This window comes from Pogoniulus pusillus, chromosome 18, assembly GCF_015220805.1.
Source record: "Pogoniulus pusillus isolate bPogPus1 chromosome 18, bPogPus1.pri, whole genome shotgun sequence".
Classification (NCBI taxonomy): domain Eukaryota; kingdom Metazoa; phylum Chordata; class Aves; order Piciformes; family Lybiidae; genus Pogoniulus; species Pogoniulus pusillus.
Genome location: NC_087281.1, coordinates 14,192,443 through 14,212,363, shown reverse-complemented (window position 1 = coordinate 14,212,363; position 19,921 = coordinate 14,192,443). Strand labels below are relative to the sequence as shown.

The window sequence follows — 19,921 nt, the reverse complement described above, 5'->3', positions numbered from 1 at the left end:
TTTTATTGAAATCATCCCACAGTTAAGCCTCCAAGTGCTTCTGCAGAGTTGAGTTATGCAGGTAAGTAAGTTTGCAATACTTCAGTGTTTTGCAAAAGCATGGACTGTCACACAGTTACATTCATTAGCTCACAGCAGAGAGCGGTGTGGCCCTGAAGGCAGTGCAGTATTTGGGTACCTTGAACTTGTTCTGGCAAAGCTACATTATTAAACTGCAGCTTTCAGGTAAGATCCATTAAACCAATTATTAAAATACCTGGAGAACCACCAGTCTATGCCACTCTGGGGGGGACTGAAGAAGACTGAAGGATTAAGACTGCTAAGGATTTGCAAATAGAGCGGTAGCAAAGCCAGCCAAAACATTTTGTGTGGAATGGAACACTAATTTAGTAAACAGACCATAGCTACATTTGGGTTAGTGTCAGATAAAAGCTGTTTGAAAGAATGTGCAAGTTACAGAAAGGAGGTTACTATTACTGGAAATTGACTGGAGGAAAAAAATTTATTTTCAGTTCTCAGCCCATTAAGCTTCAAGCATAGGGAAGACTATGTACACGCTGACTTGAGTCGGGAGAACTTTGATGGTTTACAGGAACACTAATATAGTGAGACTGTCAGAGCTGGTAAAATACAAAATAGTAATTCAAATAAATTCTGGAAGCTAAGCTGAGATCTTCTGTTGCAATTCAGTGAAGTGTAGCTGTTTAAGACTTTCATCAATCCCTTATGTCAAACATAAGGCGATACATACTTGAACATTAACTTAATCCTATTGTTTTAATGTACTAGAGATAGATCTTGCCAAGGACATGACTGCTAGTAAGCATGCCATGGTGTTAAGATTATCTCACAATAACAAGTCACTTATTTCCAGTAGTGCACAGGCTATTGAAAAACCCAGAGTAAATTGTCAGAAGAAACCTTTTCACTGCATTTCAGCCTAGCAGCTGGATAATTTTACAGTTCATTAAGACAGTTCCCATAATTGTATAAACAGGGTTTATTGTACACGTGGAGCTGAAGGAGGCAAGAGAGGGAAGGTATATATTATATATATATATATATACAGTGAGCCATTTTATTAATAAATTTATTCTGTCTTGCTTAATACTGGAAAGAGGGAATGTGTCTGGCACCAAAGAAATTTAAAATGGAAAAAATTTAAAAGCTTACGTTCTGAAAATTATAAAATCCATGGTCTTATGGAAGGAAGTTAAAACATATATACATGGCAATTTAAGTGGTTTATACACTGAATGACAGTTTCATTTGCCTTTTAAACCAACTTAAGGATTTTTTTTTCTATTAATAGAACTGGCATTAAAACTATTTAAAAGCTAGAATATAAATAAAACTTGGAGGGACTGCTCCAGGAACAGCCCAGTAAAGCAACTCACAGTAACTCAGTAGACATAATCAAGAATACAGTTCCCCTTGAGCGTCAGGGAAAGTAGGCACTAACTGGGAAATAGTCCAAGTTCTGGTGTTGCAGTTTCACTGGAAGTCAGTCTCATGTTCATGCTGTGCCATAAGCAATACCTTGTAAAACATACCCCTGTTTTCTCTGAGAAATGTGGAAGCTGTTACGTTGTCTTTCGGAATCCCTTTAAAATAGGATAGATGTTTTCAAACGCTTCATAGATTTCTGCTCGTACTTTAGCACCTAGAAAGAGAGAGGCAATTAACTTCATTTTTATCTTTCTCCAGCACTCATAGCTTTCAGATTTGCATGTGAGTCTATATAAAACCTGTGCATCTAGAGTTTTTTCCCCTTTTTTTAAAAATAGACATTCCACAGAGAGTGTTCAACACCTGTTCATTCTGGCAACTGGCACAACTTTCATTAGCATTTCCATGTTTAAGCTATACTCACAAATGGGATTTGTCTATACATAATTCCTGCAGGAGACCCAACTGCCAAGCACAGCCCCATAGGATTTCTGCAGAAAAGCCTGACTGGTGGAGGGGTTTTTTTTGAGTTTAAATATCTGAGCAAAGAAGGTCTAGCAATGAAGACTGCCACAGCGGCCTGCCACTTGCCATACTGCAGGGACACACACATTTTATATGAGAGTTTTGGAGTTTTTTTTTCTCTCCATAGGAAGAGGGAAACCTTTCTTTGGCTGCTGTATGAAAGGAGAATGGCAGCAGCCTCCAAACCAAGCTATCAAAGAAGAGTTAGCAGAGTCACTCATACCTAGCACACAGAAAGAGAGGCAGATTTTGACAGAAATATTACCTGTGCTCTTACAGCCTTTTGGGCACCTGCAAAGTTGATTAGGTTTCATGACCATTGCTTATATGGATTTACCTAAAAGTGGTTTCCTTTGTGCTTTCCCATCCCCACAGAATACTGTACTATCTATTCTCAGTGTTTATCTCATAGAATCAGTCAGGGTTGGAAGGGGACCACAAGGATAATCTAGTTCCAGCTCCCCTGCCATGCCCTGGGCAACTCATTCCAGGCTCTCACCACTCTCATACTGAAGAACTTCCTCCTTGTGTGTAGTCTGAACCTACCGTCTCCAGCTTCACTCCATTCCCCTTAGTCCTGTCACTCCCTGATATCCTAAGAAGTCCCTCCCCAGCTTTTTTGTAGGCCCCCTTCAGATAATGGAAGGCCACAATAAGGTCACCTCAGAGCCTGCTCTTCTCCAGACTGAACAGCCCCAACTCTAAAGGATCAAGCAGTTTACATGGTTCTCTGTAATGCCATATAAATCTAACCTATGGGAGTAAGATGCCATCTTCACTTACCAGTTAAAACGACTTTTCCAGACACAAAAATAAGCAGAACAATTCTTGGCTTGATCATTCTGTAGATTAAGCCAGGAAACAATTCTGGCTCATAGCTGTAGAAGAAAAGAGTGACAGTGGTTAAATGTGCTTGTAGACACCTGTTCCAGTCTTTTGACTGCAGGAAGGTACAACAGATGTAAACTTCGAAGTTCAGAAGGACTAGCAAAGATCACACTGGGCAAACCTGAGTTTCATGTGAGGCAGAGCAACGATGGAGCAGATGCAGGTTTCCCTCTGGTGCAAAGGAATTACCTAAGCAGATGTTACTTTCTAATAAACTACTCAATATGCATACATAGGCAAGCACTTGAGGTTTTTTTACCTGCTGAACTGCTGGTGTGTGAGTACCAATCCTTCTAATCTAATGGGAAATTTCACATCACAGCTGCCCACCATGTTCTGGATTTTAAAATCCAAAAATTTTGCAGGAAAGCCCAGTTTCTGAACAACTCTTGCATACTTCCTTGCTGCCAGACGGGATTGTTCCTCACTGAAACGAGAAAAGGATATCTGTATTATTTCCTCAGATAACTATTACTTGAAGCAAATAGTATTAAGCCAGAAATATGAAACTGGTAAAAGAACATCTGTGTTGAGGGAGAGGAGAAGCTCACATGCAAAATTTCTGCATGCAAAATTAATAACTAGCACTGGTTTGTATTACTAGGATCCTGGACACCATTAAGGTTGTACTTGCTCTTCAAGAGACAGGAAACAGGAAATTATAAATCCACATATTTCACACTCTTGAAACACTGACCCATGTCCTTCTAACGGGACACGAAAACTGTTATGTTGTCAAGTGTAGAACAACTTTGAACTACTGCTGCTAGAAAATGTGTATTTAAAAAAAAAAAACATTAAAAATCCATCAACTGCCAAAATTATCCGCCCAAATCATTCCAGACACTCAAGCCTGAGTTTGACATAACAGTCTTATGTGCTGCTGCAAAACTCAGTATGGTTCAGTTTTGTGAATAGCAGTGGTTGCTCTTAATGCCAAGACAACTTAAAGTGTCACCAGGCAGAGAATGTACTTCCTGTACACCTCCATTCATTCATCTGTTTATTAGCTTATTACTTTTGGTTTCCTAACAGACCAGAACAGAATTTCTCTCCTACCCACTGGTGTTGAGCTTATGTTTCATTTTCAGTTCTTCTGCTCCTATGATCATGTTAAGAGCTCATCAGACTGTAGGGACCAGAGCCTTGAGACTCTCAACCTGTGATGAATATATAAAATCCCTCTTCCTCTACCACTGCCCCCACAAGTTAAACAGTTCCAGTGCATAGTAGTTTTTTTTTTTTTTTTTTAATTATTAGAAAGAAAACCAGATACTGGCAAAGCCAAAAATATGATTGTAATAATCTTGAAAAACAATTAATCAAACTGTATGAAAAAACTTCAGAAACAGAATCATAGAATCAAACAGGTTTGAAGAGACCTGCAAGCTCATTCAGTCCAACCTAGCACCCAGCCCTATCCAATCAACTAGACCATGGCACTATGTGCCTCAGCCAGGTTTTTTTTTAACACCTCCAGGGACAGTGACTCCACCACCTCCCTGGGCAGCCCATTCCACTGCCAATCACTCTCTCTGAAGAACTTCCTCCTAACATTCAGCCTATACCTCCCTAGGCACTTGAGACTGTGTCCCCTTGTTCTGTTGCTGGTTGTCTGGGAGAAGAGACCTGGCTACAGCTTCCCTTCAGGTAGTTGTAGACAGCAATGAGATCACTCCTAAGCCTTCTCCATTTCTCTTTGTATAGGGAAGTCCTTTCAGTCATGAAAGTACACCTTGCAGAAATGTTTATCAGTTCTATTTGAAATAACTGGGTGTGCTAGTTTGAAGCAGGCTAGAATGTTTTGGTGAGAGAGAGTAGATAATTGGCTACGAAAGGAAAACATGGCTGTGTCTCTTCTCTCACAGTCCCGCTGAGAACTGTGGGAACAAGAAGTAAACATTAGATAACATTCTCCATTTTGCTCTCACTCTGCTTTTGCCTTCAGACTGAGCCATATCTCCTTAACCTCACTGCCACTAACCTTGCTCCTTAACCTCTTGGCTGCACCTCTATTCTTTCTCAAGATTGGGGTAAGGTTGAGAGGGGCTGGGGTGGTTGAGAACCCCTCCTGGGGACTCGGGTTTCTGGGAGGGGAGTTGTGCTTCTGTATTACTTTTCCTTTGTATATTTCTGTATATAACTGTATATATTGTAAATATCTGCCTGTATATTGTGCTGCTGTAAATAAATACTTCCATTTATATTCCCAGAGTCCATCTGAGTTAGCTGGGGCAATTTCTAAAGTGTGTGGGGGTGGGTTACAGCCAAACCACCACACTGGGAAACAACTTACTTATACCTCTTTGCTGTATATATACAAACACTGTATACAAGTAATAGTACTTCTAAAGCATCATGGTGCAAGAGAAAAGACAGCCTGAATTAGTTTGCTTGTAATGCCTGTACATACCTTTTTGCTCCTGTGCACACCATTTTTCCAGAGCTGAATATAAGTGCGGTAGTACGTGGTTCTCTTATTCTCATAATAACAGCAGCAAAACGCTGAAATGGGAGTGTTGAGTTTATTAGTTATACAGTGCTGTAATAATGACATTAAAACCTAATTTGCATATTCTAAGTAATAAGTTACACTGTACTGCAAAGAAATACTAAGTTCAAACATCCTTATGGATCATTCACTTTACCTGAAATGTTTAAATGGTTAAAATTCAAAATACACAGCTGTGCTACTTTTAAGCTAATTGGAATGTCTTGGTGAGAATAATTAGATTATAGGCTGTGAAAAGGAAACAATGGTGATGTCTACTGCACTCATAGGCTTGCTGTGATGTATAAAAACAAGTACACAAACTTAGATAACACAGTTGCTCTCTGGCATTGGCTGCCTCCTTTCTCTCCCTAACCTGCTGTCTGTGTAACTAATCCTTCTGCTTCCTAACCCCCCTTGCTGATTCTCCAAACTCACCTTGAATGTAAGGAAAAGTCTGGGATAAGGTAGAGGGGAGGAAAGGGGGTGAAAGGATGGTTGAGAGCCCCTCCTGGGGACTCTGATTTCTGGGAGGGCTGTTGTGTTTCTGTATTACCTTTTAACTTGTCTATTTCTGTCTATAGCTGTATATATCGTAAATACCTGGTTGTATATTGTGCTAAGCTGTAAATATAAAGCTCCATAATAATTTCCAGCTCTGCTGAGTCTAGTCTGGGTGATTTTCTTAAGTGTGGGGGGGCAGGTAACACCCAAACCATCGCAACACATAGCGTCAGGAAGGACATTTACTAATATTTTCCTATTTTCCTAAGTTCATCTCATTATTGCATGTGCAACATGTAAACAACACACTTGAAACACAGCAAAAAAGATACAATTTAAAAGGTAATTCTTTAATACATCTTGAAATTTAATCTGGTATAACCAGGGTGAAAATTTCATGATCTATTTTGTTTCTGTGTCTAGCAAACAGCTAGAGATCAAAGTCTGTGTAAACAGAAATCACCTCAATCACCACAGTAGAACAGAGCAGCCTGGTTAGCTCTGGCATTTTATTTTAAGTACTGCAACATCTCTGGCTGCATTTCAAAATATTCTTCAAACTCTTTGAAGCAAGAGATACTGGAAACTGAAGTGGACATACCAAAAAACACAAAATCCCATTTGCCTGTTTTGTTTAACTTGGGGTACCTCACCACACAGTCTCAAAGACAGTTCTGCTGACATAACAAAGGCAGTAGCGTGAGTTACCTAATAGCACATTTGTCAAAATATGGCTTAAATAATACAGCCAACCAACATCTTTCTTTGCTAGATGAATGTACTGACTAAAAGTCAGGAGTGTGTTACATAACCCTTCTTTCTCTCTGCTGCAGCAAACAAGCATTTTATATTGATTATTCTAGCCTGCAAGTTTTACACAGCCACCTACCCTACTTTAAGAGTCATCATGGCACGCTTAAATTTTTGGTGCATTAATATCTTATGCATATGTAACAACATCACTGATACAAAAGAGACCAGCACTTACTTATCTCATATGCCTGCATGTGTGCTTTCATCTGAGATCAGAGTTCAAGTAAACTGCCACAAAATCCCAAATACCAAAATAAACAACCCAGGTGAAACCTTTTGGGTTTTCCATACCCAGGAAAAATGTAGCCTTCCCAGGTCAGTTCAACTACACACCATTTAAACCTTTACGAGAAATACTATCCAACTACCATAGTTGCAAAGATATTATATCCAAGATAAACAACCTGAAAGAAAAATGAAGCAATATAATTTTCCTGATTGGATGCTCCAGGTCCTGAGCTAAAAGAATTCCATGGTTTAATAGATTGCTGTACAGAAACGCCTGGCAACTGTGAACTTGACATGCAAAAAGAAAAAATAAATCACTTCCATTTTGCTGACACCAAACCTAGTCACTGGAAGCAAGGAGATAACAGGAGTACTGAGAGACGACATGAAGGAACAGAGCTCAGAGACAAAGCAAGACGGTAAAAACAAGCTACTGTGCTGCAACCACCAGAATTTTAGGGGAGCAGCCAGGTGGAGGAAGCCATTTTGTATACAGAACAAGTGTGGCTCTGGCAGAAGCCCAGGAGTTGAATTATTCCTTCCTTTCTCTTTTTTGGGAGATACAAGAACAAGACCTCATCATTTCACAGTAATAGGCAAAAGGAACTTTCAGAGCACTATGAGCACACCCATACGAACAGTAGCAGAGGCCACCTCTACAATGGAAAACTTGGCCAGTGGCTTACGCTGTTAGGAATCATTAAAAGAATCATAGGAATCATAGAATCAAACAGGTTGGAAGAGACCTCCAAGATCATCCAGTCCAACCTATCCCCCAGCCATATCCAGTCAACTGGACCATGGCACTAAGTGCCTCATCAAGTCTCTTCTTGAAGAGCTCCAGGGATGGCGACTCCACCACCTCCCTGGGGGTTAGGTTCTTCCTAAATCTACCAAATTACAACCTGGTGTAAAACACAACTACATCAGCATTAAAAAAAAAGCCTTTTACTAATTTGACAGAATATTCTGAGTTTCTTAAAGTTATTTTTTAACTTTATATAGAGTTACATATATAGTGTATATTTTTTAACTATATGTAGTATAAAATAGTTTAATAAACTAAGTCTATTAAAGTTACTTTTTAACTATAGTATAAAACTGCATTTATAGCAGAAGGTTTTTCAATCTGTTAGAGCAAACTACACCCACAACCTGTGCCTTTGCCATTGTCTGTTACAAGATGAGCTCTAATACATTTCTCTTACCTTGGGATTATATTCAGCATTTCGAGCACGAAGCGCAATGGTTTTCAGGTCAAGCTTGCAACCAAGATTCACCGTGGATACAATATTCCTGAAGACATTTCAAAGAAATGTATTAAAAAGACAAATAAAGAACTTGTATGTCTCATTCATTTTTAACCCAGCTTAATTTTTTACTATTTTATTAATAATAAAAAAGTGTTTCTTAAAGTGAATTTAAATGACATTTTTTTTCTCCTGACAGGAGTCCCAAGTAGTGTTTCAGATCAGAAGCCTACTTCTGTAGGGCAGTAGCTCCTATGGCCAAATTGCTGATTCCTCTTTACCTGCCAGCTATTATGAAAAGTGTCTTCTGATTAAGAATTGCTATTTCAGTTTGGAGGAAAAAATTCTGATGGCAAAAGCCCCTACCACTATCATGGAAGCTACTGCAACCAGGAGAAAGTAAGATTGTCATAGTACTGCCTGAAATTCTCTATGGTAGGCCCCTGAAGGAGGACTAGAGTGGGAACGAACCAGGAGGTAAATCCATTGCCAGACAGTAAGATAGCACATTTCTAGAAAGTTTAAAAGAAGCTCTTAGATGTAGAATTTCCCTAGAAACTTTTTTTTCCTGGGAAAACTCTGAAATCTAAAGGTCCTCAGCAAGGCAAAAAAGAAGTACTCTTTCAGTGCAAAAATCATGTAATCTCTTTAAGCCTTACATAAATTACTGCAAGTCTCTTTAAAAGTAAAGTTCAGCAAAAATGTTTTCATACCTAAACCTAAAACTAGTTCTAGATGTTGTCCCTTTACTACAAACTCAGCTGTGGCCATGAACATGAACAAGAAAAAATAATGTGGAATATTAAGTACAGCTCAGCTCTAGCTCCTACACTAGCCACTAGTTTCTTCACCTCCACCCTTCTGATTTTCTTTCAGCTGTATTCTACTTTAATATTTCACTAACAAAGTTCTATACACAATGAAGTTTGCAAAGTAGACCTACATTCTGTGAACAGGTCACAAATATCCAGACAATTATAAATAAGAATGTTTCCAGGTATATATATCCAAGTTGGTAATCTGGTATTTCAAAACTACTTTAGAAGTTCATCATGCTTTAGCTATAAAGTCCACAGTTAAATGTTGCAGAGCTGCTAAATGAAGATATATATGACATCCTCCATTTTTATGCTTAAAAGATATATGTTTGACAAATCACCAAAAAGCTGCTTATATTAAGTGGTAACAAAGCTAAACTAAAAATACAAGTGAAAAGTACTCATATCATTAGAGACCCATAAATTGTCATGACCTTCCTTCCCACAAAAATGCAATACCCAATTCTTAATGCAGCTTTGGTTCCACATCTTTAAAGGACTGTTTGAGAAAGGACATACTGCACTAACACACAGCACACTCACTGTAGCTGTGGTACTATTCCAGAGCTCTCAGATGCTGGTGTTGCAGGAGTTATTGGAGTCATTGGAGTCATTGGAGAGGGGTAGAGAGGTGTGGTTCCTGGTAAAGGGGCTGTGGTAAGAGTCTGTGAGTGAAAGAGCTGGGGTGTTTGACCAGATGTTCCCTGTGTTGCTTGCTGTGATGTGGATTGCTGTGCTGCTTGTTGTTGCTGCTGCTGCTGCTGCCGCTGCTGTTCCTCTAGGATAGACAGACTGTTGGTACTCTGGACAGGCTGTGGTGTCAGTCCTGTGCCGTATGGCATCATTGGGCTAAAAATTGGAATTCCTGGAGTCATCGCACCCTATAAGCATGAAGCAGAAACCACAAAATCTGTTTGACTCCATTTTAACAGAAAGTTTCAGGAGAAGTCAAAAAATGCATCAATACCCATCATACCAAATGCATTCATAGCACTGCAAAGGTTCATTATGGATGTTAAAGAGCAACCACCAAGATTAATATTTCTAACTTGTCAGTCTTGTTTCAACTTAAAAGAATCAAATATGCATGTTTCTTATACCTCTGGCTATACATGTTGGCGGGTTTAAAATTCTGCTTTATACTACCATTATTCAATACCTAGCAGAATTTTGCAGATCAAACAGAAAACCTGAAGTTATATGCAAGAAATGGAAAACATTTTCACAAAGAAACCCAGATGATAGTTGTGTATTATCCTGTTCTTACCTGAGGGGAGGCTAATCCTTGAGCGTACGGTGGCAAGCTGTTGTTCTGATCCATGATTCCAGTTATTTCTTTGGTGAGGTCAGAAGTATTTCTTTCAATTAACTAACTTCAAAACCTAGAGGGTTTGAACCCTTTAAAACATTGCAGCAAAGCAGCTTTTTAGGCCAAGCTGAAAGTGTTAGCAAAACATCAGCTCCAGAGAAACGTGTGCTAGGTGTCTAAAATACTAATCAAAGCCTGAAAAGAGAAGAAGTAGTATTTTAAGAATAGTATCTAAACAGAAAGGCAAAAGCAAACCTATCATCTGCCCAGTTAGATAAGAGACAGCCACATATGAATACATATAACAACATTCATAGATGTACACAACCCATAAAAATCACCTTTTTTGGACACATTCTATGGAAGTTTTACAACATACTTCTGTTGAAGTCCCTGGCAGATAACGTGACTCACATGAGCAGGCTTCTATCTAACTGAATGCTCCTGCACCAACAATTTAAGCTGTTAATGCTCAATCTACTCCAAGCTTTGCTTCAGCTGCAAAAACACTGATTTTTGAAAATTTAACTCCCCTGACTACTAACTCACAGGCTTACTGACACATTATTTGTCAGTAACTTTTTAGCACTTTCAAGGCTTGGTTCTTCCAAAAATGTTTTTTTTTTTCTTCTATCATAAAAGTACTGTTGGTCAAATCAAAACTAGGAAATCCTCTTCCACTTGATTCCATGCAAATAAAGCACTAAGCTATTTCAAATAGCATGCATGCTCTTCCTGTGAAATATATCAAAGCCAATTTCGGGTACACAAGTGAAAAGTATGCACAATGTTTAAACCTACCTCTGTTGCTGTGTTATGGAAATAAACAACACATGTAGGAATTTTAAATGTTACATCCTGACAATTTTTTTTCCATTAATTTAATTTTCTTAACTGGCTACCTATTGCCCAGAAATACTCAAGGGCAAGAGGTAGATCACCTCAACATCTGAAGAATGCCTATTCAGTATTTTTTTTTCTTCTTCCTTCCCCCCCCCGCCCTTTAAGGTATGAGAGCTCAGAATTGCGTTACTGTTTATACTGCAGCTGAAAGGGCATTACTCTTTTTCCTCATAAGATATTATCTTCTTTATCCTCACCAAGGGGATCAAGCAGAGCATCCAGGTTTTACAACCTGAAGACAGGAGTCTATCAGAAGCCTAAACATTACCCTAGAAGAAACGAAAGTTAACTCCTCGGCAGCCCAGATATTTAGTAAAAAGCCTAGATACCAGGCATGCTAGAACCTGCAGTTAGGACACCACCTACGCAGAGAAACATTCTCCCCTACAAACGCTGGAGAACGCTTTTGTCGAGAGAAGCGTCCACGGCCAAAAGACACATCCCAGAGAAGACTCCGAGCCCCCTTTTAGGTTCGCTCCCCAACACACCGCCAGCTCCGGCGTGAAGAGACCTGCGCCGTCCAGGCCGCTCACCCGCCCAAAGACCGGTCCCAGAAGCCCTCAGCTGCTGCCGCCGGTAGGGCCGCGCCACTGCCACTGCACCCCACCCGCGACCACACAGGCAGAAAGGGTGACCACGCAGCGCCTGCGGCCATGCCGCCCTCCATACCAACGCCTGCCGCTCGCCCCCGAGATGCGCCGCACCCTCGCGAGGGGGGCCCTGCCGCCGCCGCCTCCTCACCGCTGGGTCCCCTTCCCCCTTCCCGCACCGTCCTCCGCGGCTCAGGCCGGCCCGGGGGGCCCTAGGCTACGAGAAGGCGCGGAGCGAGCTCGGCCCCGCGCACCGCCCCCATCCTCCAGCCCTGGGCCGCGCCAGCGCGGCCCCATCGGTGCTAGCAACCCTGGCCCCCTCCCCGAGCGGCGGAGCGGGAGCAAGGCGGGCGCGGCGCGGACAGTACCTCGGCTCCCGGCGCCACCCCACCGCCTCACGGCGCCCGCGGGAGACAGGCTGCGCCCGCGCCGCCGGCGCATCCCTGTGACGCCACTGCCGCTCCGCGCGCGCCGCCTGCCCCGCGGCCATCTTCGGTGGTGGCGAGGAGAGAGGCGACCGCTGGAGCGGAGCCCGCACGTCCCCGGGCCGGCACCCTGCCTCGGCGGCCAGGGGTGCCCAATAACAGTGCTCCGCGGCAGTACGCGGGACGCCTGTGTCAGGCCTAGCCACGGGTTCCTGTGCTGGAAGGTTGCTCCATGTTTCCTGGCTGTACAAATCACAATACCTTTGCTCATTGCCGCAAAGTCGCACAACCTGCAGGGCTACCGCCACGGGGTTCACTCTGCACAGCTCCCACACATGGATTTCAGCAATGGTTCCTGGAATCGTAGACTGGTTTGTTTGAGGAGGCCTTAAAGATCGCCTAGTTCCTGCCTTCTGCCACAATTGGTTTCTCAAAGCCCCATGCAACCTGTCTGAACACTTCATGGGGACATCCGTCACTTCTCTGGGTAACCTGTCAGTGTCTCACCGCCCTTAACAGCAAAGAATTTCCCACTCAAGTCTGCCCTCTCAAACCATTGCCTTTCATCCTATGTAGACCCTAACAAAACGCTCCTCATCTTTCTGTAGGCTCCCTTGAAGTACCGGAAGGCCACTATAGGGTCCCCGAAGAGCCTTCTCCAGGCCGGAACACCCCCAGCTCTCTCAGCCCGTCCTACTCAGAAAGGAGGTACTCTGGTTCTCCCAGAATAGAAGGGCACTCTTCCCTTCTAGAGGGACATGTTCTCTACATCCCCCTGTTCCCGCACTCTTCTCCCATGGCATCTTTGCCATGCTGCACCAGTCGTTCCCGATTTCTGCTCTAGCTGCGGTGCGTCACACCCCATGACTCAACTCAGGGACCCTGTGTGCTCTGACCCTTACGCTACAGTGCTTCTCAAGGTATCCTCTGCTTCTCCAGAGCAGGAGTCACCCTGCTCTTCATCTGCCCAAGCACAAGGGACCATTAGATCACCTCACCACAGCTGCCATCAACCTGCTTGCTTCCTCGACCAGGCACTCAGAACACAGGGGCGCTGACAGCGGTGGGACTTTCCATGCTCAGGCTGAGAAAGGCCGCGGGGGACAGGCACTCACCGAGCCCATGGCGGGCCCACCACCGGGGAGCACGGGAGGGCAGAGTGCCGGTGGACGCTGCGCACCCGCCCGCGCGGGGCCCAACCGATCCGGCGCCCGCCCACGCAGGGCTCGAGGTCCTCCAGAGCAGACAAGAGGAGGCTGCTCCCTCCTAGAGCGGTGAGTCGTCACTTCCGGCTCCGGTGCCGCCATTTTGCCGTGAGACAGCACTGCTCTGGGCCGCTGCGATGTTGTCTGCCGCTGGGTTTGTGGACGTCAGGCCAGAGATGGGCTACGAGTTCGGCGCGCCCAAGCAGTACCGCTTCTCGCCTTACACCTTTAACGGAGGGTGAGGAGGCGCAGGCGTGGTGGGGGTGTGCGTGGCTCTGAGGAGGGCAGTGGTAGGGCTCGGTATTGTGTTACTCTTGTCTCCTCCGGGCCCTTGGGAGAGTTTGTTTACCCCTGCCAGCGCCTGTTTCTAGAGAAAGCGGAGGAGCTCGGGGGAAAGCGAGGCCCTGGGCACGACTTTGCCTTGGACCGAGCACCCCGAAGGCACTTGCAACTTTTTGGGAGTATTCTTGCATGTCCATGTCGCTTTTGGCGCACTTGGATTCCCGGGACTTCTGTGGGACAAAATGAGTATCTTCCAATTGCTGACAGGCTATTTCTTTAGAGTAAATCAGGAACCTCATGTAACGGGCATATCACCAGCTTTTAAATCTGTAACTGGGTTGAAAGCAGCCTTGTCCTAACTGTTACAAGTATGTTTTCAGTATGTCTAGTATCTTCTTCCTCCAGGCTTAAGTCACGTGTAGGAATGTGCATAGTTGGAAACACAGAAAGGAGTATAAGCCCCTTGACGAGTTGTGAGTCTGAATATAGGACTGCTGTGTTGCCTGGGAAAATATCTGTGTTGTAAGTCACGGTTATATGAATTCTCTCTTGAAGGACTGTGTTGGCAGTTGCTGGAGAAGACTTTTCTATCGTTGCCTCTGACACACGACTGAGCGAAGGTTATGAAATTCACTGCCGAGACAGTCCAAAATGCTACAAGCTGTAAGTCTGGATCTTACAAGAATTGAAGCAGATGAAAGATATTTTGTATTGCTGAGTATGTCACACACGTGGAATGATCCATCACTTTCTTAAAGCAGTATTCTCAGAGAAAAGGATAGTAGCAAAATTGATTGTTGGAGTCATGTGGAGAAGGGTGATGAAGCTGGTGAGAGGCCTGGAACACAAAACCTATAAGGAGAGGCTGAGGCAGCTGGGATTGTTTAGTCTGGAGAAGAGGAGTCTCAGAGGTGACCTCATTGCTGTCTACAACTACCTGAAGGGAGGCTGTAGCCAGGTTGGGGTTGGCCTCTTCTGCCAGGCAACCAGCAACAGAACAAGGGGACAGAGTCTCAAGTTGTACCAGGAAAGGTCTAGGCTGGATGATAGGAGGAAGTTCTTGTCAGAGAGAGTGATTGGCATTGGAATGGGCTGCCCAGGGAGGTGATGGAGTCACCATCCCTGGAGATGTTCAGGCAAAGCCTGGATGAGGCACTTAGTGCCGTGGTCTAGTTGATTGGACAGGGCTGGGTGATTCATTGGACTGGATGATCTTGGAGGTCTTTTCCAACCTGGTTGATTCTATGATTCTGTAATCTGCTGTGTAAGAAAGTGGCATAGTTCATACTAATTCTGATTTTACCTTTACAGAACAGAGAAAACGATCATTGGATGCACTGGTTTTCATGGTGACTGCCTTACCCTTACTAAAATTATTGAAGCAAGATTAAAGGTAGCTATCTTACTATCTTTAGAACTTAGATTCTTAATATCATGTTGGAGACCAATAATACATGTTGCAAATACAATTTTTACTGGTTTTCTTCAAGTGTTAGTAATGTAACTGTTGCTAGTGAAAAATCAAGCAATCGATTAGGAAATTGATGGTGTGTTCTTACAAAGTGTGACATCACAAATTTAAAGAATGGAGAAGTGTAAAACACAATGATTTTCTTCTTGGATGTGCTGTTCCACTTGCAGATGTACAAGCATTCCAATAACAAGACCATGACTACTGGGGCTATTGCAGCAATGCTCTCTACAATTCTGTATTCTCGGCGTTTCTTTCCTTACTATGTTTACAACATCATTGGTGGACTTGATGAAGAAGGTAAGACTTCAGATAAAGAAGGGAAAAAGAGAGTAGCTAAATGTCTGTGGGTGAATAGCTGTCCTCTTACATCTCAAGTGTACTGATGGAACAAGAAAGCTTGTGTTCCTGTTCCTTATACCTGCCTGTAGACATTTCTGTGCTCACACAGGTCACATTCATAGTATGCATCTCACTTGTTTCCTACTTACCATTACTAACTAACTTGATCTTCCAATTTTAGGGGTCTGAAAGTCTAAAAGCTATATTATAACTTGGTTACAAGTGAAATCTGTCATATCATGTACATCTCATTACTTGAGATTGGAACACTATATAAGAGCTTTGCTGCATTTCTTAATTATGTCTTCAAAGGAGATCACAGAATCATAGCATGATAGGGATTGGAAGGGGCCCCTAGACATCTTCTAGTCCAAATACCCTGCCAGAACAGGTTCACCTGGAGCAGGTTGCACAGGATGGCATCCAGGTAGGTTTTGAATGACTTCAGAGATGGTGACTACCACCTCTGTGGGCACCCCATTCTAGTGCTCCACCACCTTCAAAGTGAAGAAACTCCTCCTCATGTTTAGATGGAACTTCTGTGTTCAAGCGTGTGCCTGTTATCTCTTGTCCTATCACTGGGCACCACTGGAAAAAAATGGCCCTATCCTCCTGACACCCACAGTTAAAGTGTTCATAAGCATTGGTAAGGTCCCCTCAGTCTTCTCTCAAGACTAAAAACCTCCAAGTCCCTCAACCTTTCTTTGTAAGAGATATATTCTAGTTCCCTGATCATCTTTATAGCCCTCTGCCTTACCCGCTCAAGCAGTTGACTGTTGCTTTTGAACTGGGGGGGGGGGGGGGCAGAACTGGACACACTGCTCCAAATGAGGCCTCACCAGGGCAAAGTAGGCAGGGTTCCTCCCTTGACCTGATTGATGTACTCTTCTTGATGCACTCTAGGATGCCATTGGCCTTCTTGGCTAGTAGAGCACTTTGTTGGCTTGTGATCATACTGTTGTCCACCAGGATTCCCAAGTCTTTTTCCAGAGCTGCTTTCCAGCAGGTTTTCCCCTAACCTGTATATCCTTTTATATACCACTAACATGTAAATGTAAGGAGTGGAATGTGTATGTTTCACTTGGGCCTCTGAGTGTGGTAGAGGTTATTAAATTTGAAGATTTACTCCAGAAGTTTCTACAGTGATATTTTAAAGGGTTAAATAACCTCTAATGAAAGTCATGACTTCTGCAGTTTGATGTCCAGCCCTTTGTGTACTTACTGGACTTGAGTTTGTGAGGTACTGTGTTCTCTGTCTTTGAGCAAGAGCTCAGAAGTGGCCTTTTATTCCCCACAGTTTGTTGTTGCCATTAAGTTATACTGCTTTCCCAGTTTTGTTAAGACATGTCTATGATATGTGGAATCTGGAAAGGGATTAGTCTGCCCTGCGTAGTGCTAAATCTCAGATTATGGTGCTTCTATAGCAGTTAAGAGTCAGAGTGCAGTTTTGCATGCATGGGCTTAATTTGTTGTGATTTAGCATTACTTCCTGATGTGTGCTGGCTTTATCAGAGCTGTTCAGCTACCTGTGCTGTGCTGACAAGTACACTGGCCAGTTTACTAAATTGAGTGCAGCATGTCTGAACAGGGCTTTACCAGGTGCTGTGTTTTGACTAGCGTATCTTCATCAAATCTGCATGATTCAGAGCTATGGTGTGTCTCCATCTCTGATGTTGGCACAAGCTAACAAGCTTTATACAGCCTGGCCTGACTCCAGAAGGAAGCATGTCAGAGAACAGAACAAGGTGATGAAAAGGCATGCAAGCATGATTTCTGGAGCTAATTCAAGAACAATGCCTGAACTGCCTCTCTGTGATAGCTTTAGCACCAGCAAAGCTCTTGATGTACTCTAGCATGTTATAGTATCACAGTATCACCAAGGTTGGAAGAGACCTCATAGATCATCAAGTCCAACCCTTTACCACAGAGCTTAAGGCTAGACCATGGCACCAAGTGCCACGTCCAATCCTGCCTTGAACAGCCCCAGGGACGGCGACTCCACCACCTTCCCAGGCAGCCCATTCCAGTGTCCAGTGACTCTCTCAGTGAAGAACTTTCTCCTCACCTCGAGCCTAAATTTCCCCTGGCGCAGCTTGGATTCTCCTGCTTGCATTATTCTGCATCAGCACTTTTCCTGTGACAAGTAGAAAATATCTGTAAGAGCACAGTTATAGCTTAAATATTGAAAGTAACCTTGCATATAGTACGAGACCACGACCATAATGAGCCTACTCTACAAAGCATCATTTGAACATGCTACAGTTACTTGGTGAAAGTTTGCTGGGATCTGTGGTACTCTAGAGACTGCTTATGGTGGGGGGAGGGTGTTTCATGTAAATGCTTACCAGTATGGAACATCACTCTGGATTATGATTAAATACATTTGGGTTTCTTTTTCAGGGAAGGGAGCAGTATATAGCTTTGATCCAGTGGGTTCATACCAGAGAGATTCTTTCAAAGCAGCTGGATCAGCAAGTGCCATGTTGCAGCCCTTGCTTGATAACCAGGTAAAACAGTTCTCTCTCTTTTTTTTTTCCTTTGGATCCTCCCTCATTTTCTCAGTAGAGATTTGTGACATTCAAAGTAAATACAATTTTACTTCTGGGAAGTACTGCTTCTGAGAGAAGTTTTAAATGCGTTATGTGTAGGACTGTTAATCCATAAGTTTCTGAACTGTATGGCTTTGCCTTCTCAGGAGAAATCAATGTTTTGCTTTAGAATCTATTCCGATTTTTAGTGTGCTGCAAACAGTGGACTGCCTGTTTAAAATAGAGATCAATATTTGAATTGGGGAATTATATTCCCTGTAGAAGCTGTTTGAGGCTTTTCTGTTGTTTGTTTGGGTTTTTTCCCTGGCCGATAACAAAAATGTGCCTGTTACATGGCGTAAAATAATGCTAAAGTAAGAAGATAGAATTAGTAAGTATATATAGTACATATTACTACTTTACATATGCTGGTACAAAACTTAAGACTTTCAAACAACTTGGACACCATTTTCTTGCATAGAACTGCTGGCAAGTTAATGTGTCTAAAAATACATGAAGAGTATTTTCTTATTTAGTGGAAACTGTTAATTGTTGACTGAGAGAAATACTAAAGCATGTTTTACTCATTTATGAGATAAATACTAAAGCATATTTTACTCATTTATGAGAGAAATACTAAAGCATGTTTTACTTATTTTCTGAGCTGAGTGTTGGTTTTGTCAGTTATGCCTGATGTCAACAGAGCTTTAGTGTTTATAAAAGCAATTAGAGCTCTTAGTTCTTTGCAGCTGAGAAAGAATAAAAGCTTTCCTTCTTTTTTTTTGTTTATAGAACTTCCAAATTCCCAGCTTTGAGTTAGTTTTGAACTAAATATGAAGCAAATAAAAAGCCTTCTGCAGAAACAATTTTTTCATAAATAGCTTTTTACTGCTTATGAGTTTAAGTGACTCTTCCCCTCCCTCACCTGTTAACAGTACTTGACTAGACACTTAAGCTTATCAGCTAAAATGCACTGTTGAATAGGACCTGTTATGCTCCAATATAAGCTGTTATTTTAGGATTCTAGTTATGTTTCAGAACATTTGCTTTTAAAGAAATGTTCCTCACTACAAATGTGCACAGTTCTGATACTACCCAATGAGAATTTTTTTTTGCAGATCTGTATCACATCTGAATGTTCATTTTGATCTTTTATATGTTGAATCAGCAGGCTGTGTACTGGATCTGCTGCTCATAACATTCCTAAGAACGGCAAGTTCTGATCCATGCAGATGTAAACTGTGTAGAGGAATAACTTTTGGCAGCTTTAGGTTTCTAAGACCAATCTAAGACCACTTTGTCTAAATCTGTTCATTCTAGTTCAGAGACTGAAACAGCTTTCATGCTAGATAGATCATACTGCCTTTAAAATACACCTTCATCTTTTCATAGATTGGCTTCAAGAACATGCAGAACGTGGAACACGTACCTCTGACCTTGGAAAAGGCTTTGCAGCTGGTTAAAGACGTCTTTATTTCTGCTGCTGAGAGAGATGTGTACACTGGGGATGCAATTAAGATTTGCATTGTCACAAAAGATGGCATTAAAGAGGAAAGCGTCCAATTACGAAAAGACTAATTCAGTTCACTTGCAAACCCATAATCTATAATGTACAATTTACCTGTATTGTGAAGATGTTTGTCTTATTAAATCTTTTTCAAGAAGTCCAACTATTGTAATACTGAATATTTTCTGTCTTTGTCAGAAATCATAGTGGGTTATTTAGAAACCAGAGCAGTTCATGGTAAAGAAGCAGCTAAGAGTTACAACTGTTTCGTTTGTCTCATTGTAATCTATTGATCAGTCTCATTCCAGTGTCAGTTTAATCCCCTTTGGGGAAGTTTAAATTCATTAAAACTTAGGCCCAGAGACTTTTGTGATAGTGCTTTCTGTTCAGCCT

The 19,921-nt window shown here is 42.4% G+C and overlaps 2 protein-coding genes across 7 annotated transcripts; one reads left to right on the top strand and one right to left on the bottom strand.

Moving 5' to 3' along the window:
• Window positions 1-483: 483 nt before the first annotated feature.
• On the bottom strand, window positions 484-13,451 carry TBP (TATA-box binding protein). 6 transcript variants are annotated; one of them, XM_064158482.1, is made up of 8 exons: window positions 13,187-13,451; window positions 10,234-10,470; window positions 9,510-9,847; window positions 8,107-8,194; window positions 5,276-5,367; window positions 3,122-3,289; window positions 2,758-2,852; window positions 484-1,663 (listed from the first exon to the last, which is right to left on the bottom strand). In XM_064158482.1, the coding sequence occupies exons 2-8, from the start codon at window positions 10,285-10,287 to the stop codon at window positions 1,584-1,586; spliced, it is 915 nt and encodes a 304-aa protein (XP_064014552.1). In that variant the 5' UTR covers window positions 10,288-10,470; window positions 13,187-13,451; the 3' UTR covers window positions 484-1,583. The 6 variants fall into 6 exon arrangements, with proteins under 6 accessions (XP_064014552.1, XP_064014553.1, XP_064014551.1 ...); XM_064158483.1 differs by having other exon boundaries at window positions 13,309-13,451; XM_064158481.1 differs by lacking the exon at window positions 13,187-13,451 and adding an exon at window positions 12,455-12,538.
• Window positions 13,452-13,476: 25 nt separating this feature from the next.
• On the top strand, window positions 13,477-19,888 carry PSMB1 (proteasome 20S subunit beta 1). The gene is made up of 6 exons (XM_064158488.1): window positions 13,477-13,636; window positions 14,236-14,343; window positions 14,992-15,073; window positions 15,322-15,451; window positions 17,894-18,000; window positions 19,414-19,888. The coding sequence occupies exons 1-6, from the start codon at window positions 13,536-13,538 to the stop codon at window positions 19,597-19,599; spliced, it is 714 nt and encodes a 237-aa protein (XP_064014558.1). The 5' UTR covers window positions 13,477-13,535; the 3' UTR covers window positions 19,600-19,888.
• Window positions 19,889-19,921: the final 33 nt, after the last annotated feature.

Bases quoted from the DNA above. Each gene is read 5' to 3' on its own strand.
- TBP (XM_064158482.1), bottom strand. From the start codon at position 10,287: ATGGATCAGAACAACAGCTTGCCACCGTACGCTCAAGGATTAGCCTCC. The intron at 8,195-9,509 runs GTGAGTGTGCTG...AAATGTCTTCAG, and splicing joins GGAATAGTACCACAGCTACA to GAATATTGTATCCACGGTGA. The intron at 5,368-8,106 runs GTAAGAGAAATG...CTCCCATTTCAG, and splicing joins ATGCTGAATATAATCCCAAG to CGTTTTGCTGCTGTTATTAT.
- PSMB1 (XM_064158488.1), top strand. From the start codon at position 13,536: ATGTTGTCTGCCGCTGGGTTTGTGGACGTCAGGCCAGAGATGGGCTAC. The intron at 14,344-14,991 runs GTAAGTCTGGAT...TTACCTTTACAG, and splicing joins AGTCCAAAATGCTACAAGCT to AACAGAGAAAACGATCATTG. The intron at 18,001-19,413 runs GTAAAACAGTTC...ATCTTTTCATAG, and splicing joins AGCCCTTGCTTGATAACCAG to ATTGGCTTCAAGAACATGCA.